This window comes from Pyrus communis, chromosome 4, assembly GCF_963583255.1.
Source record: "Pyrus communis chromosome 4, drPyrComm1.1, whole genome shotgun sequence".
Classification (NCBI taxonomy): domain Eukaryota; kingdom Viridiplantae; phylum Streptophyta; class Magnoliopsida; order Rosales; family Rosaceae; genus Pyrus; species Pyrus communis.
The window spans coordinates 9,381,995-9,399,435 of NC_084806.1; the positions used below are offsets into that span (position 1 = coordinate 9,381,995).

A 17,441-nucleotide genomic window follows, 5' to 3' on the forward strand; every position below is an offset into this window, starting at 1 on the left:
AAAAAAATTAGATTAATTAGATAACCCATTGTCAGTAATTCATGTTACATTTACTCCAGCAACTAGAAGAGGACTATCAGCTTTATTACACAGGAGAAGCAATATACATTTAAACGGAAAAGACCAAAACACTTTCATCGTGCACACTTGAGAACATGTAATGGAAAACGATTTAGTACAAGTAATCGAGTAGAATACAATACCTGCTTGGAAGAAAGGTGTGATTCAATCCAAAAAGTACTAGGTGAAAAGCTTTTGATCGTGGAAGCCGCTACAATTATCTTGAATGCACCCTCTCCGTCCTTTTCAACGAATAACACATAGCAGCGCACTAATGCAGTAAAGATTTGGCCCAACTGCATTAGAGAAATCGTAAGACTGCGCTTAGGCTCCCTGCTACACCTTGCTCGAGTGTGTTGGTGATCTGAATTGGTGTTGTCAAACACCAATCTTGGGCCGCTCACTAAAGTGTGAAGAAATATGTTCAGTTCCATTAAGTACAGAAAGAAAGAATCTGGTGGTGCCCCTGCAGATTGTTCTGGGGATAAAATGGATAGCCTGTTGAAACTATAAAGTCTTGGAAGTCTGATTACCTAGTCAATACTATTTGTAGGTCTCCGAGGCATAGGAAGCTCGAGAGTAATTAAGAAATAACATCTTTCTGACTCTCTGGCATATTGGACTTCACCGTTCATGAGCTTTAAAATCTTCCTGCACATGCTCAGTCCTAGGCCTTCCTGAGTCATCCATTGACTGCTATGGAACATGTCTTGAACTAATTGAGGAGGGAGACCTTCGCCAGGACATGCCAACCTTCACCAAAAACACGGAATTAGTCGTTTAAATATCACAATGATAATATTCATGTCATAAAAAGTATAAGAAGAAAACAGTCTATTTTAAGCATCACAATTTGCAAGTAGTGCCCAACAAGACTAGCAATTACCATGAATAAAGCTGGGAAACAGAGAAATTAAAATTATATAACATGAAGCATATAATCATTCCAGTTAGACTATGCCAAGTAAGAGGGACAATAGGTACAAAACCGAACTTCGAATTACCAACTCCTACTCACGAAACCAAGTCATTCTGCACAAATCAAGTAACAGCAGGATCAACTGCATTTTATATGTTTCAGATCTATTTACTTGCTTTTGAAGGACGTTTAAAAGTTTATTTTCAAACTTACAGTGGCAAAAAAAACAGTTCGTTCTACTCAATGTCTCTATGGGGTAAAGATAAATAAGGACCCAAAGTCACTGGTTAAGAGCCCATGATCATAATTTTGCTCTTCAAAGCACATAGCATATGGGTTGAACTGAACATGATCATAATTTGAGCCCACAGGACACCAGGTAAAGTCAAGTTGCAAGGACAAGTAGCGTACATAACTTTATTATGTCGTCTCAATGGACATCCAATTAATTAAATATTAATTGTGAGAAGGCAAAATACCTGAATTCAGTACGAACCAGAGTGATTCCATCAGGTACTTTCTTCAAGCTTGGAAGAACATGAATCTCCACCCAGCCTTCAGGAGAGGGTGCATAACGTACCATATTCAATAAGAAATCAACCAGGACCTGTTGAATTCTCACTTGATCACCATAGACAGCCAATGTTTTGATTTCTTCAGGAATATCTCGAATCAATTGTAGATCTCTTTCTCTGAGCAATAACATTACTTGGCTAACAACAGCATTTATAACGCTCCCAAGGAAGAATCCTGTCTTCTCAAGCTCCAGTGATCTAATTCAAAATTATAAAAATAAAATATAAAAAAAAAGTAGAAAACTTAATTATGTTTTTCGTAGTTCAATTATGAAAGAACTAAGATGCCAGTTTTAAGCGTGTAATTGCATAAGTTTATACGAAAAACTTACCCATCGTTAATGCTATCCAGATCAACATCTTTTATAATCTTCAAAATTTGCTTCTCACAAGCAGCACTAGTCTCCAGAAACTGCTTTTGGTCTTCAGTTAAGTCCGTAGCCTCCAAAAGTGAGTTAGTAAAGCGTATACCGCTTAAAGGATTTTTTACTTCCTGGCAAATGTAAGCCAATTCTTTCATCCTAGATAAACATTCATTTTCCTGTTGCCTCTGTACTTTAAGAGTTTGCTGCAGTTCTGGACTAGCAATCTGCAAAAAGCAGAAAGCTCCAATAACCTGACCTTCTGTATCCACCCTCTTATTTGCTGTCAAGAGAGCTTGTACATATTTCCCATTCCGGTCAAAGAATGAAAAGGGGAATTTGTCTGTGTCTAGCCCTCCAATGGCATTGTGCAAGACAATCATGAATCTTGTCATAGCATCTGGACCCTTGATTCGACAGCAACTGCCGAAGACCTCTCCAACCAACATTTTTCCAAGGATTTCTCCCTGGCTCCACCCAGTGAGCTTTTCCATGGCAGTGTTCCATTCCGAGCAACATGTGTTATCATCAGAAGCAAAAATGGGAGGGATCAAAGGATTGGGGCTATGAACAATGGCTTTGTAATCACCTTGTATTTTTATGTATTTGTCCATTATTACTTTTTGACCAGTAACGTCCTGACCAACAAAGCAAACTCCAACTATGTTATTAGCATAATCCTTGCTAGAGCAAGCATTAACCACTATGAAGACAGGCTTGTTATCATGCTCTGGGCCAAATGTCCTCATTTTGATTTCGACATTCTTATCTTCTTCACCTGCATTGATAAAACTATTGTAGTAGAATTCTTCCCGATACCTCCCAAGGAAAATTCCAAATTCAATCTTATACAGAAATAGACTTGCTTTCAAAGTAAATATTAAGCATGTCACTCAAATCATCAATTATTAAACAAAAATATATTTTAAAAAATAAAAGCTGGTTTGCCCCGTATCTTTCTTTTCTTTTTTTGGAAATTCAGATTCATTCAAGGTTACTGAAACTACGACCAAAGAGGGGAAACAACATACAAACAAAGGCACAAGGCCTAAAACAAAGCAAAACCAAGGAGGCCCGCAGGCCCCAACGACAAAGAATACCAGGGAAACATCAGTTGGTGACAGGGAGTCTCCACACTCTAAAAATATTCAAATTAGAAGGAGAAGGTTTGAGATTTAAGGCCAGCAACCAATAAATAGTCAATTAGGTGTTTAGCCCCGTACCACACTGGCATTAATGGTATGCTCCTTTTGTTGTTTTAAGGTAACATTCCGAAATTCATACCAATATGGTACATCAGCACTCATGTTCTGTCCTTGTTGCATTGCTACTGAGCAATCACCTAATTGACCAGTTAAAGTTGCAAGGGAGAGTGATGACCTAAGTCTCTCTTGTAGATAGAACTGCAATTAAGACAACGCAATACAAGTGGTAACTACAATACATTGCTAATTTAAGGCTAACATATTTGGATCTTTCCAGTGAAGCTTAATTAATTAGAAGGTATCTAGTCATCACAACAAAACGTCTCAGTGAAGTTCACATGGCACTTGAAGTAAGCCAAATTTAATATGACTTTATCATGTGCCATTCAAGGATTTACACAAAGAATTTCAAAATTTGACATACAATCTTCATGCATCCGTTTTATGTTGACAACGATTGGCAACAAACTTTTTTTTTTAATTATCACTGATATTGAGAACGTGCTGGGAAAAAATGTCAATAACACCGCATTAATAGACTCTCGAATTAAAGAGGTATAGAGACATCGGGTTCAAAGAGACTACCTTTTAATGCGCGGGTTAGAAGTTTTTCAACAATTTCTTCAGATTCTTTGTAAACGAGATCATGAACCAAGGACTTCCCGGTAGCTTCCTCAACTGAGAGACCGGTCAACTCTGCAACCTTTGCATTCCACCCATTTATACAGCCATTAACATCGACAGCAAGTATGGGAGCAGTTGCAGTCTCTATCAGCCTAACCATTTCTCTTGCTACGGAGCTGAGCTCATTGATCCCTTGAAACTCCAGATCGCCAAGCTGGGCCCGCATAACAGCCTTTGTATTGTTTGTCTCTGTGTTCTTAAATGAGTCACGCAAAATAATCTGCAAAGAGTGTATTGCATCCATTTCTGCGTTCTCCCATGGCAAGCTCCGGCTTTTAACCACTTCCAAAAACGCTTTGAATGAAGAGCGTGGATGCATCCTCTGCCCATCATCCTTGTCCTCTGGATGATGCTTTGCTCCACCCCATTTGATCTCTTTCCCAGTGTGGGATCGGAACCAGAACAGAAAATCCCTTTTAGTAATATAAGCAGCCGCCATTCCACAAACTGCATCACCAAGAGAGGCAGCTCCAGGGTACCCAGCATCAGCCAAACTATCCGTACTCAAACCAGTTGAACTTCCATGGAAAGCCAACAACCATTCCACAATGTCCTTTATCTGGGCTTCGGTGGGCGTCACACCAAGAGGGTAGTAGTTCCCTTGGTAGTAGAGTGCAGCCCCATCACATTTCACAAGGTTCATTATACTAGGACTTTGAGTAACAATGCCAGTCGGGGTATCACGCAGAAGCATATCACACAACAGAGTCTGTGTCCTTAAAACATGTTTCTCAGACATTTGTGAAGCCAATTGTAATTCCATATTCAATTGAAGTCCAAAGGCCTGCATTAAAAACTCACAAGCATACCGAAGCGGAAATGGAATGCACCTAGCAGAGGTGTGATGGCAAACAACCAGGCCCCATAATCTCATTGAATTTCTCCCACCAAGAGCTTCCTCGTCGTTTCCATTGATGATTACCGCCAACGCCAATGACGCAATGGATCCCATATTAGCCATGTACTGGGAATGGCAACCATGTGGGGCTCTTAGTGTGGATCCAACCAAGCACAAAGGCTGCATCAGCCCTTCATCCTGAATCACATGAACCGGCTTGGCGTGACAATCTACTATCATTCGAGCCCGGTTCTGCTTGAACAAGAACCTTGACGCCTGCGGTATATCCATGGCCGGGTAGTGCAGCCCAAGGTACGGCTCCAAGTCAGGCCTTTTACTCTCAGCCACAACCTCACCATGCTCATCCTCGTGAAATTTATAAACCATAACTCTATCATAGCCAGTAAGCTCCCTCACACTCTCTACCACAGTGTCACACAAAAGCTTAATGTCGCCACCCGGCAGCGACTGCAGCTGCGAAATCGCCCTCACCGCCAGCTTCTGCGACTGCACCGCGCCGGCAATCGACAGCGCAGGGTCTTCTGTTCTCGCAGGCTCCAAATCAATCACGACCCCAACATCAATCCTATGCAAAATTGCGTAAAAGGGCTTTCCAGAAATCTTAGAGTGGATCCAAATCGGGTTCAAAAGCGTTATCTCCCGAGCCCCAAATGCCTTCTCCAGCAACACCGCGCTCGACGTTGTGAATAGCGTACGGACGTCGGTCCCAATTGTGAGAATCTCCGGCTTTTCAAGGATCGGCACTGACTGCGGCGTTAGGTCGAGCATGTCGCGTGCGTTCTCGCTATACGCAATGACTCCGAACGTGGCTTCGTCCACGGCCATCATGCACCCGAAAGGTTGGACATGGCCGCCCCTCTGAATCCTCGATAGGTACGCCGTAATCTGCTGCTCCGGGACCGAATCCTTGGTGGTTTTCATGCTCTGCGAGTAGTCGAAGGACTTGCCGGACTCCCCGGACTGCTCGAACACGGCGTGCAGCCGAGCATCTACAGTGTACTGAGCAATGGCTTTGCTCACAGACTCCGTGTTGTGGTGAGCTTTGATATTGCTCTTGCCCGACGACTGAGCTCCTGACGCCATTTCTGCTGACTTGGGTCCTCCCCGTTTGACTCAATTCTCACTGGGTTGGTCCTAAATTCGCTAAAATTAGAAAAAAAGTGGTAACTTGAAAAACCCCATGAAAATTCGAAGCCGACCAGAGCGAAAGCTTGTGACTTTTTGCTTAAAAAATAGGAAAGCTTGTGACTTTCGATGGTGGTCCTTAATTATTTATGTGGTTTTAATTCAGAGATGGGAAAAAGCTGGTTTTGGGTTGATATTCTTTTTTGTTTTGTCGAGTTCTTGGTAGAGAGAGAAAGCGAGGGAGAGAACTGGGAAGAGGAGAGGACACTTTCTTTCTTCTTTGTTTTTTACTGAACCGTATTTGTTTCTGGATTTATCTCTACTTTTCTGGATTTGTAAGGGTTTTGCATTATTGGCGGTGAGAGGATAAACATGGAGGGCAATATTCGATTGGTGGTCGTGTGCGGTTTGGGAGTTTGGCCCGATGACAATAATTTTGATTCTCCTGACCATATTTTTCTATTTCTTATTTACTTTTTTCGTATTTTATTTTTGTCAATTTAAGTTGGGATTATTTTAATGTGCTTGCACCATGGGGTTCAATTCGAGTCAGGTTCCTTCCCCCAAGATCTAATAAAGAAAAACTATAATTGGAAAGGAAATCAATTGTCCTTTCTAATTTTAGCAATATATTGACCAATGGTCTTTAAAATGGGAAAGTACTTTTCGACTATGGCATCAAATTGGCCAACCTGACAACTTTATAGCATGAAGTCCCAATAACAAGTTTATTTGAGAACCAATTCCTGCCCACGTGATGGCCATCGACAAGCGCATAGGCCTATAAAGTGACATAAAAGTTGTCCGACTAAAACCTTGGGGCTAAGCAAGGCGTTCAGTATGTATTAGTTCAGGAATACATGCAATTAGGCATTAGCGAATGCTACTCTGCTATCACATTTCAATTAAAGAATGGAAGAGTGGCTAGCAAGTCGTGTCTACGTACCTAATTTATTAAATGAGAAGGCGGCGAAGGAATCGAGCCTAGTACTTTTGGGGCTCTCTAAGTGCCTATATAAAGGGGTGAGATCCTTTATAGACAATCAGACACGAGAGAAAAAGAAAGACTAGAATATAGTCAAGTGCTCTTTGTAATCAATTCTCAATACACACACATACACACACCAATTCTCAACACACACACACACACACACACTCTCTCTCTCTTTAAGAGAAGTGATTGCTTTTTTTTCAAAAAAAATGAGGATCAGTTGTGAGACTCACTCCACATCAAAAAACTTAAGGGTTGAGTGAACAAGTTTATACCAACAACATTTAAATATTTTGTTATAATGCATAATGTTAATATGGTGAGAGGTATATAGGATAGACACATGAAATTACAAAGAGTACATTGAACAGAAAGCATTGTCTCGTTGGAGTCTACAGAATCCGTAAAATTATTAATTTTTCTATTTGTGATGAAAAATTATTAATATTTGAGAAAATATTTATCATGTGACACTAAAGTTACATCAAATGAGCTCAAATGTACACGTAGAATAGAAGTCTTGTTCCAACAAAAGGCATCCACAGAGGCAATAAAATTGTTTATTACATTTCCAACTTTTATCGGTTTATAATGTGTCTCAATTAAAGATATTAAACCTATACGTATGCCACCTCATTTTTTTACTTTGGGCACTCAAATTGAAATAATGATAGTGTTAATTTTGATGATAGATGGTAAATAATGTTGGGGAAATTTTTATGTGTTTTTTAAATACTTGTCACGTGGTGTACTATTTCACATGTTATAATATGAATAGACAGTGTTTTAACCTTACAAGACAGTGTTTCAAGTCCACAAAAAAGTTTTTCATGATGTTGTGTCACCTTATTATATCTTTATAATAGATATTTAATGTCTAAATAATCAATTTCTGAAACATAAATACAAAAAAAATATTTTTAACTACTTGAGTTATAAGCAGGATGCGTAAAACTAACAACAACCTTATGTTAACACCTTCATACCCTCAATGGATAAAAAAAAAAAAAAAGCCTTGGTATTTGAATTTCATAAGCTTTTAATAGATTTTAGAAAAAAATAAAATATAGTAGTCATTGAATTTCCAACCCTATTTATCTTTCTAAGGTCTGCTTGTATCGTGATTTGCTTCATCAGTGAAAATTATAATTCCACTCCCATGCATGCATCCGAGTGAAATGGAATTTTACATTATGGCGAAGAATTATCCTTCACTACTGACAGTGTACCTGATGGAAATGGAACACATATCACATCTGATTTTAGACTGAGATATTTTTCAAGGGACTTCGGTACTGTTTATTTTGACGAAAAATTACATTTTTACACTAAAAAGTCAATCATAGTAGTATTCATTTTACCTTTTATTTTATCCTTATCGTTAAAACTCAAAGTTTTCAAGCCATTTTCTTTATTTTTTTTTTCAATGTACAGGAAAATATATAATTTGGTATTTTCAACACTTTTATTATGACACTTAGCGTATCAAACCGTGTTCTAGTCATGCTGAAAATTTTCCGTTAAATAGTGAAATATGTCCATTTTGGTCCGTACGATATGGCCCAATCATTGTCTGGTGAGCACAAGTTACCGAAGATAATCCCAATTAATTAGTGCATATATATCTCCATGATTGTCCGGTAAATGCTCTAAGAAATCAGTCAAAAGATTAACCCTTGTCCAGTCCGACTGACATGAACGACAATGACGATTTAATATTTATATTAAGTTCCGCATTTAATTATGGCTGATTTATTGTGTTCTATGACTGGATGCGGTTTGTTTGATGGCGGTGCTCATTCATGTGGTGGCCGTAGTACTCACGATTCAAGAAATATGAATCCGTTTAGGGTTAAGATTGTCTGGCTTGGCAAGAAATTGAGCTTAAAGCGACATGAGTTTTTAGTTGTGTTTATGTTAAGTATTGTCCTTGTAAAGTTCTTGTTTTCATTTGTTCGCTGTATTTCACGCGTGTTTGATATACTCTTTTCTCTTTCTCGATGGGAGTTTTAACGAAATTTATTTAATAAAAGTATAAATAAATAAAGAAAAAGGCAATGCATAAATGTATAGGGACATATTTGTATTTATTCGTTTTTTTTATCGAGAGAACAATTGCGCGTATTCATGATACATCCAATTCCCAGCTGCTCTACAATCTACGTTCTCTCCTAAAACCAGAAAGTGAATCCAAGAAATTTAAGCGAAAACATAACTTTTGCTTAGTAAAATGATCGAGGGTTCTCCCTTTTTATGAACTTTCGATACAGACTTACCAGCTCCAGCATTAGCGATACAAAACACTATTTTAACAACTGAACAATAATCATCCCCGGCGACATCGTAGACTTGAGAACCTTGAAAACAACAATGCTCGTCCGCAAGCAGGTAGTCCGGGTTTTGCACCTGCTACCCTATATTTTCTCACTTGGTGTATAGAACGTCCTCCCATGGGTGGCGGTATAGGGGCTGCTTCAACCTCTTTTGGTCGAATGTGTGCCTGAGATTTAGACCGGAGAGAGAACCGGTCAGATAAATAAAAGTATATTCTACAGATATACTAAGAAATGCATCATATACAAAGCAGAAAATGATGTCCTCTCTCCCTTGTTTATCTGACCCTCTGAACCTCATTGTCATGAAGGACAATCTGTTGTTTTGTGTTACCTCTCAATGACAAAGCCAGGTATCTAATCCTATATGTATATGCCAACGAATAGGAAATTGACTACTTGAACTATTGAGTCCTATCTGTATCAGTGACCATATGACCGTAGGACCACCTAATCTGTTTAGAGACGGTAGGAAGTCCAAGTACGTTATCTTTGCGTGTAAAGGAGATATGTGCCTATGTAGAATCAGTGTTCTGATGGTTGATGTGTCGTTATCTAGATTTTGATTGTGGCTTAATAGGCAACAACATAATACTAACCTACAATTATCTGCGGTAAAAAATATATATATATAGTTAATCCTAGCCAGTACTCACCCAATCAAACCAATAGAACGTGCCAGCACGAAGAGCCCATTCAGATATCCAATCTCAACAATCTCGTCAATCTCTGGCTTGGTGAACATTCCACTGCCAGCAAGAAGATCCAAGAATAAGGTTCCAATTGCGCCATCAACGTTGAGGACCAGGTTGTTAGCCTTTGAGAGTGTGTAGGTTTCAACTTGAACGGCATATTCCATGTACTTGACAGAAGGGAAATTAGTGCGTGCAAACGCTTGTAGAAGCTCTACTCTCTTATCTCTGTTGTCCCCTCTCTTGATCCTTTTCCACAGCAAAGAAACAAAAACTTCCATCAATAAGATTTCTAATGCGGCTACTAAATGCATAAACTGAAACCCCAAGATTATGCTGTTGTATAAATTTGAAAACTCTGAATACCTGTGCCCAATCCCTGGCACACGAATGCCCTTCTTCTTCATACTTTCGACAAATTCATAAGGTGTAAGGTTCTGATAAAACACAGCAAGGAGACAACTTGTTAGAGTTAAAACGTCATTTTAAGGTTTAAGTGTTCAATCACTACACATAAAATGCCCAATAAAGCTCACCCTGTCATATGCATCCTTGAAGTAACGAGCAGCGTCATCAACGGCACCACCAAATCGTGGTCCAATTGTGAGCAAACCTGTTTCAGAAGCTCATCTTTGAGTATTCCACAACCAAATTATCTCTGATCCTCAAAACTAGAAAACTTCGTAATAACAAAAGATAGAACATTCTGTGGGAATATATCTACCTGCAACAAGGCTGGAAACAAGATCCTTGCCAGCCCTAGCAGTTACTATTGTGTTGTGAGCACCAGAGACGCAAGGACCATGGTCAGCACATAACATGATGCAAATCTGATGTCAATGTCATACTCATTAGTGAATGAACTAGTATACACAAATTTGCTTAGCTAGACTTTAAATCAACAAAAATTAAACAAAAGGGTAAAAAAAGTGCAAATTAGCAGCTCTATAGTGATAAGAACCTACCTCGATAAATTTAGTACAGTAACTGGGAAGGCTGCGCTTGAACCACAAAAGAGAGATAACATCACCCACACCATAACCCTGCTCAACAATGGAAGACATAGGTACACCACCATAGCATGGTTCCTCACCTGCAAAAATGATTAACAGTAGAAGTCAATGAAACTGATGTCCTTTATCAAACACATCAATCATATACAGGAAGATTGTTTAATGTAATGCATACCTCTGTCATCGGAGATAGTGGATATAATATGAGTTGGAGCACGAACTTTTCCGCTCTTAATTGCAGAGTTAAGATCTTCAGGGATTTGTGGAGGCTTGAATTCCTTGACTGGTGCAATCTTCCCTTGCTCAACCTGCACAAATAACCAAAACATGTTAGTCAGCCACAGATCCTCATGGATTTACATAACTCAGTCAAGCAATCTTTGTGCAGTTTATCAAGGCATGCTGTAATTACCAGTTTTTCAAATGTTTCCTTGATAGCAGTTTCCAGAGCTTCATATGAACTGGGAACAACAGCACCAGCATCCCTCAAGGCTTGATTCTTTGCTTGTGCAGATTCCATCTCACCACCACTTTTTGCGCCCTAATTTAGACGATATCAAGGAAGAATTAGAATTTTTAACCCTCTTACAGTCTGGGGAAGAGATTAGTAAAGGGAAACTGAGATGATAACTTACAGCATGACCAAATTGTACTTCGGATTTGAAAAGCCTTGCACAAGTTCCACTAACCCAAGCAACCACTGGTTTGGTAACTTTTCCCTGTTTCAAAGCTTCAACTAAAGAATACTCGTCTCTCCCGCCAAGTTCTCCAAGAACAACAATAAGTTTAACCTACACAAGATCAGAAAACCATAATGTCAAGTTTCAGAATACTGGCATCCTCATACAACATGCAAATCGTGGACAGTCCCTCAAAAGAAGTAATGAAATCGTAATGTACCTGGGGGATATTGTTAAACCGCAGAACATGGTCAGAAAGAGTAGAACCTGGGAACACATCACCTCCAATAGCAATACCTTAATAGTTTCAAGACATACCAAAATTGTATTAAAACCTTGTTCAAATATTAAGTCAGCTATTAAAACAAAATTAAACGGATCAAATGTGGATACCTTCATAAAGTCCATCTGTTACACGAGCTACAGTATTGTATAACTCATTAGACATGCCACCCTGCAATACCAAATAAAATTCTTTTGTAAGAATTCTAGAACACAAACTTTCTTGACACGGCACATCAAATTGGAGTTTGAATAACTATGTGGCAACTCATGGCACATTAAACAAAAGGGCATCGAAGAGAAATCAATGCACTCGATTCCAATTTGCTAAACATTTTAAATATAGACATTCTAAAAATCTTATGAATGACCAAATTATCTGAAAGTTCAGGATGCTGGAATAGCTACATACAGATTTGGAGACAAAACCAACAGATCCGGGCCTGTATAGCTTGCAGTGAATAATGTTATCAATAGTTCCAGCAGTGTCACCGATCTTAAAAGCCCCAGCTTGAATTCCTCCAACAGTAGCTGGGCCAATGACAACCTACAAAAAATACGATGATTAAAGTTAGTATCGCCAGTTCATTCTCCAAGTCAGTGAAATTAAGATGACTTTGCATCAATTGTCTAACCTTGTTGTTTGCCCGTGCATATGCGATCAACTGCTTAGTGTCTGACTCAGGAACACCTTCAGCAATGATTGCCACAACTCTAATGGTTGGTTGCTTCAGAGCAGCCATGGAAGAAGCAGCAGCACTGCAGATATATCAACATATATTCATCGTTAGGTACAAACATAGAAGTTTCGCACTCCAAGATACTAATGGAATGATCACTGACCTTCTGTATGAAGCAAAGTTAATGAAGACATCGGCAGTAGGATGAGCAGCGCAAGATGCTTCAATGCTGCAACAGTTATCAACATGACGGTCAGATAATCTCGAAACAATGGATCAAGAATGACAATTTGACTAATAACATAATTTGAATATTTTGGTTATGAAAAATTAAAATTAACCATGCATATATATTATACACAAGGTTGTGGCTTGCAGCCACAAAAAGTGAAATCTAGGAAGAGGATGAGAGAATAGCGACTTACTTTGAGTGCACTGGTATGGCGATTTCCTCCTGACCGAAAAAGAGCTTCTGAAATCCCTCAGAACCGGGGTTAATGATTCCAGCAACCGAAGGTGTTTCCCTCCCTGTAACAAACCTCAGTTACTACATTTACACCTTTTTCGAAAACTAACAACTATAACTAAGATCAAGTCCGAAATCAAAATTGGAAATTGATACACACCGCAAAGGAAGTCAAAATCGAGCATGCGCTGGATTGGGAGCTGCTTGTAGTTGTAGAACAGCGCCTGAGTGGTGCGCGAAAAAAGTTGTCCGGTGGCCATGGTTTTCGGGTCAAGGCAACCTCCGGCTTCTGATCACAGAATAAGAAACCAAAACATCAAATACTAATTGATTTAATTGTGATCACACATCAATTACACGATCCAAAGAAAATTCAAAGCTCTTGTTCTGAAAATTACGGTTTAGGATTAGCAGAACAATTACAGGTAAGCAGGTCAAATCAAAAGGTGAAGTTAGGTAGATCTGTTGGTCAAATTTCTGTTAGAAAAAAAAAGCACACCTAATGCCAAACAGATATGCAGATATGGTTACCAAACAGATCCCTACGCAATGTGCCAACCAAACCGCCACCAAACAAGACCCAACAACCCAATTATCCAAGAAAGGAGAAGCGGGGAAGCAGATCTTAATCTGTCCGAAACAATCCCAATCACTATATATACAACAAATCAAGCAAAACAAACAAAAGAATGGTTAAAAATCCGGGGAATTGGAAGTCCGGACAGGAAATGGGATCCTGGAAACGGAACAAAACAGCGGATCTCTCCTAATTTAATCCACCGGAAAACCGAAGTAGAATCCAGAGTAAAAAAATAGAGAGAGGAATTGGAGCTTACCTGATTGTGAGAGTGGAATTCGGGATTTGGTTTGGGGGAGAAATGCAAAATGCTGGGATTTAGGGAGGGTTGGATGGAGGGAGAGATTATATAGAGAGAGATACAAAGAGAAAGGGGAGGGGGAGAGAGAGGGGTTTGGGAGGTCGGGGATGGAGAGGTTGCTACCAACGAGAGAGAGACGGGGGAAGGAGGGCGGGATGAGCTGGTCACGTGGCGCGCGGTTGTTAGCTCACTGAGTGCGACTTTTTTTTTTTGGTTATTTTTAAATTTTTGTTTTAATATTTTGTTGGCGCTGTACAAAGTTTACTAGTTTGATTCATTGATTATTGTATGTGACGGACGAGGGGGGAGAGAGAGAGAGAGAGAGACCGGAAGAGAGAGTGGTGGGCTCTGAGGTCGGTGGATTCAGGGGAGCAAAGAAGGGGAGAGGAGGGTTGGCTTGACCATTAAATCACATGATTTTATTCACACGTGTTTCATTTTTTCAAGTAAAATGGTAACCAATTATTATTTTTTGAATAATATTTACGTTCTTTCATGAAAAAATGCACATGTTTTATTTTTTAATAACTTATATACATTATATAAATTTTATGATAGGAATGTTCAAATTTTTAATCTTTAGTTGTAAATCATGTCTATAAAAAAATATTTAAATTAAAAATCGTTTAATCATTCAAATGTATCAAATAAAATGAAATATTTATCATAAATGTGTTACTTGCTACTCACATCGTCAATTATGTTTCATACATTTTAATGATTAGATGATCTCTAATTCGAATAATTTTTTGGTAAGGAAGATCTTCAAATTAAGATTGAGGAAATGAACATTTATATAGTGAATGCACGTTATTTAAAAGAAGTTGAATTATAAAAAAATGCAACTGTTATCTTTTTTTTTTTCCTTTCTTTCTTTTCTTTCTACACATTTAAATGTTTTTCTTTAATTTGTTTGTTTTAATGTGAGAAAACAAGTAAGAATATGCAGAAGAGAAAAATAGCTTATGATTATCATTTTTATTTTATTATTCTAATTTATCATTGATGTCACATCCCGATCCGGGCCTCCACCACATTTCGAGCTCAACCCCACCGTAGCACGATATTGTCCGCTTTGGGCCCCGACCACGCCCACATGGTTTTTAAGAACTCACACAAGAACTTCTCAGTGGGTCACCCATATTGGGAATGCTCTCACGCAAACTCACTTAACTTCGAAGTTCATACGAAACCCGAAGCCAGTGAGCTCCCAAAAAGTCTCGTGCTAGATAGAGATGGGAATACACATATAAGGCTTATAGGATCCACTCCCTTGGGCAATGTGGGATGTTACAATCCACCCCCTTTAGGGGCCCGACGTCCTCGTCGGCACACTATGGCCAGGGTTAGGCTCTGATACCAAACTGACACACCCCGACTGAAATCAAGACGTGAGGCTAGCACGCCTTGATTTCGGTCGGGATGTGTCAACTGACCTCATTATTTTCCTATGTTTTGTCATGCACAAAAAATATAAGATCTACCTATTTTTTCTTTTTTTTTTTAGTTGTTAATAAACACATGAATATGAATAATACCGTTTTTCCCATCCCATTCTTAGAAGGAAACATGCCCTAAATGTAACATCTCACATCGTCCAGGGGAGTGGATCATGTAAGCCTTATATGTATGTTCCCATCTCTACCTAGCACAAGGTCTTTTGGTGCCAAATTGTCAAATCCAGGCCCGGGCCCTCACCACATCCCAGGCTCGACTCCATCTTAGCACGATATTGTCCGCTTTGGGCCCCGACCATGCCCTCACGGTTTTGTTTCTGGGAACTCACACGAGAACTTCCCAATGGGTCACCCATCCTGGGATTGCTCTCACGTAAACTCGCTTAACTTCGGAGTTCTGATGGAACCCAAAGCTAGTGAGCTCCCAAAAGGCCTCGTGCTAGGTAGAGATTGAAATATACATATAAAGCTTACAGGATCCACTCCCTTAGGCGATATGGGATGTTACACTAAAAGTATAATGATTCTAATTCATAGCTTTTCCTATGCTAAAGATATAGAGACATTGTTTGTTAGTCTATACATCATTTTCTCCTTAATGAACAAAGTGAACACATGTCACATCCCGGCCCGGGGTTGACCATATCTCGGGCCCATTCCACCACTGTAACACGATATTGTCCTCTTTGGGCCCCGACTACGCCCTCATGGTTTTGTTTCTGGGAACTCACACGAGAACTTCCCAGTGGGTCACCCATCATGAGAGTGCTCTCGAGCGCTACTCGCTTAACTTCGGAGTTCCCATGAAACCCGAAGCCAATGAGCTCCCAAAAGGCCTCGTGCTAGGTAGGGATGAGAATATACATATAAGGATCAAAGTTGACCACCACTTGAATTAGCAATTGGAGGAGATCCAACCGTTTGATCGTAATGAAACTTTAGTATGATGTCTTAGAAGCACAATGTGGATCTTTGGAAGTTACGGGTCGGAAATCTGAAATGTGGATCTTCTGGATCGAGTTACGCAGGGTTGGGGACCCTACTGTCGATCTTCGACTAACGATTGACTTTTAGTTAATGGGTCCCAAATCATTCTAGAATGTTCTTAGGGATATGTTTTATGTAAGTTATGTGTTTTATCGATAAGAACTCTAAGATGTGATTTGATAATTGTTATAGGCGATGATGATTCGTGATGTCTCGATTCTCGTGCTAGGTAGGGATAAGAATATACATATAAGGATCACTCTCCTAGGCGATGTGGGATCTTACAATCCATTCCCCTTAGGGGCCCGATGTCCTCGTCGGCACACTTCAGGGCAAGGATTGGCTCTGATACCAAATTGTCACATCCCAGCTCGAGGTCCACCATATCCTAGGCCCACTTCACCACTGTAGCACGATATTGTCTACTTTGGACCCCGACTACACCCTCACTGTTTTGTTTATAGGAACTCACACGAGAACTTCCTAGTGGGTTACCCATCATGGCTCTCGCGCGCTACTTGCTTAATTTTGGAGTTCCCATGGAACCCGAAACCAGTGAGCTCCCAAAAGGCCTCGTGCTAGATAGGGATGGAAATATACATATAAAGATAACTCATTTGGGCGATGTGGGATCTTACACCATAAGTACTAACTATTATCACCACCATTTTTGTCAACTCAACCACCACCACAATTTTCACCACCTTACCACCATTTATACCTCTACATCCCAACCAGCACACCCTCAGTGGACATCACAACCATATCCCTACCATTATCATTACCACAACTGTCATTGTTGCCACTACAATTGTCACCACCACCGTCATTGTTGCCTCTACACCATTCCTACCTTTACCATTAGCACCACCACAATACCTCTACCAGTGTCGATGTCATCATCATTGCCACCACTCCTACCACAAATGTCTATTTTTTGTCATTATACAAATTATAGCACTATTTGTCACATCCCGCCCTAGGCCCTGACCACATCCCGGGCTAGACTCCACCATAACACGATATTGTCCGCTTTAGGCCCTGACCACGCCTTCACGGTTTTGTTTTTGGGAACTCACACGAGAACTTCCTAATGGGTCACCCATCTTGGGATTGCTCTTAAGCGAACTCGCTTAACTTCAGAGTTCCAATGAACTCTGAAGCCAGTGAGCTCCCAAAAAGCCTCGTGCTAG

General features: G+C 39.8%; 2 protein-coding genes across 5 annotated transcripts; both read right to left on the reverse strand.

Moving 5' to 3' along the window:
- Positions 1-6,106, reverse strand: LOC137730713 (phytochrome B). Of its 2 annotated transcripts, XM_068469671.1 has the most exons (5): positions 3,707-6,106; positions 1,887-2,694; positions 1,459-1,752; positions 594-813; positions 1-463 (listed from the first exon to the last, which is right to left on the reverse strand). In XM_068469671.1, the coding sequence occupies exons 1-4, from the start codon at positions 5,745-5,747 to the stop codon at positions 594-596; spliced, it is 3,363 nt and encodes a 1,120-aa protein (XP_068325772.1). In that variant the 5' UTR covers positions 5,748-6,106; the 3' UTR covers positions 1-463. The 2 variants fall into 2 exon arrangements, with proteins under 2 accessions (XP_068325772.1, XP_068325771.1); XM_068469670.1 differs by having other exon boundaries at positions 1-813.
- Positions 6,107-8,846: 2,740 nt separating this feature from the next.
- Positions 8,847-13,922, reverse strand: LOC137730838 (ATP-citrate synthase beta chain protein 2). Of its 3 annotated transcripts, none has more exons than XM_068469828.1 (18): positions 13,763-13,911; positions 13,426-13,556; positions 13,087-13,215; positions 12,886-12,988; positions 12,624-12,689; positions 12,416-12,539; positions 12,193-12,327; positions 11,892-11,952; positions 11,719-11,795; positions 11,454-11,609; positions 11,231-11,359; positions 10,994-11,126; positions 10,771-10,898; positions 10,530-10,635; positions 10,342-10,418; positions 10,172-10,242; positions 9,770-10,054; positions 8,847-9,280 (listed from the first exon to the last, which is right to left on the reverse strand). In XM_068469828.1, the coding sequence occupies exons 3-18, from the start codon at positions 13,184-13,186 to the stop codon at positions 9,205-9,207; spliced, it is 1,827 nt and encodes a 608-aa protein (XP_068325929.1). In that variant the 5' UTR covers positions 13,187-13,215; positions 13,426-13,556; positions 13,763-13,911; the 3' UTR covers positions 8,847-9,204. The 3 variants fall into 3 exon arrangements, with proteins under 3 accessions (XP_068325929.1, XP_068325930.1, XP_068325928.1); XM_068469829.1 differs by having other exon boundaries at positions 13,426-13,489; positions 13,763-13,779; XM_068469827.1 differs by lacking the exon at positions 13,426-13,556 and having other exon boundaries at positions 13,763-13,922.
- Between the last annotated feature and the right edge of the window lie 3,519 nt (positions 13,923-17,441).

Coding starts and splice junctions, on each gene's coding strand:
- LOC137730713 (XM_068469671.1), bottom strand. CDS start 5,747: ATGGCGTCAGGAGCTCAGTCGTCGGGCAAGAGCAATATCAAAGCTCAC. Junction 2,695..3,706: donor TCTAACCCGCGCATTAAAAG/GTAGTCTCTTTG, acceptor TTATCAATGCAG/GTGAAGAAGATAAGAATGTC. Junction 1,753..1,886: donor CTGGATAGCATTAACGATGG/GTAAGTTTTTCG, acceptor ATTTTGAATTAG/ATCACTGGAGCTTGAGAAGA.
- LOC137730838 (XM_068469827.1), bottom strand. CDS start 13,186: ATGGCCACCGGACAACTTTTTTCGCGCACCACTCAGGCGCTGTTCTAC. Junction 11,610..11,718: donor GGTTTAACAATATCCCCCAG/GTACATTACGAT, acceptor GATCTTGTGTAG/GTTAAACTTATTGTTGTTCT. Junction 10,419..10,529: donor TGTTTCCAGCCTTGTTGCAG/GTAGATATATTC, acceptor CTTCTGAAACAG/GTTTGCTCACAATTGGACCA.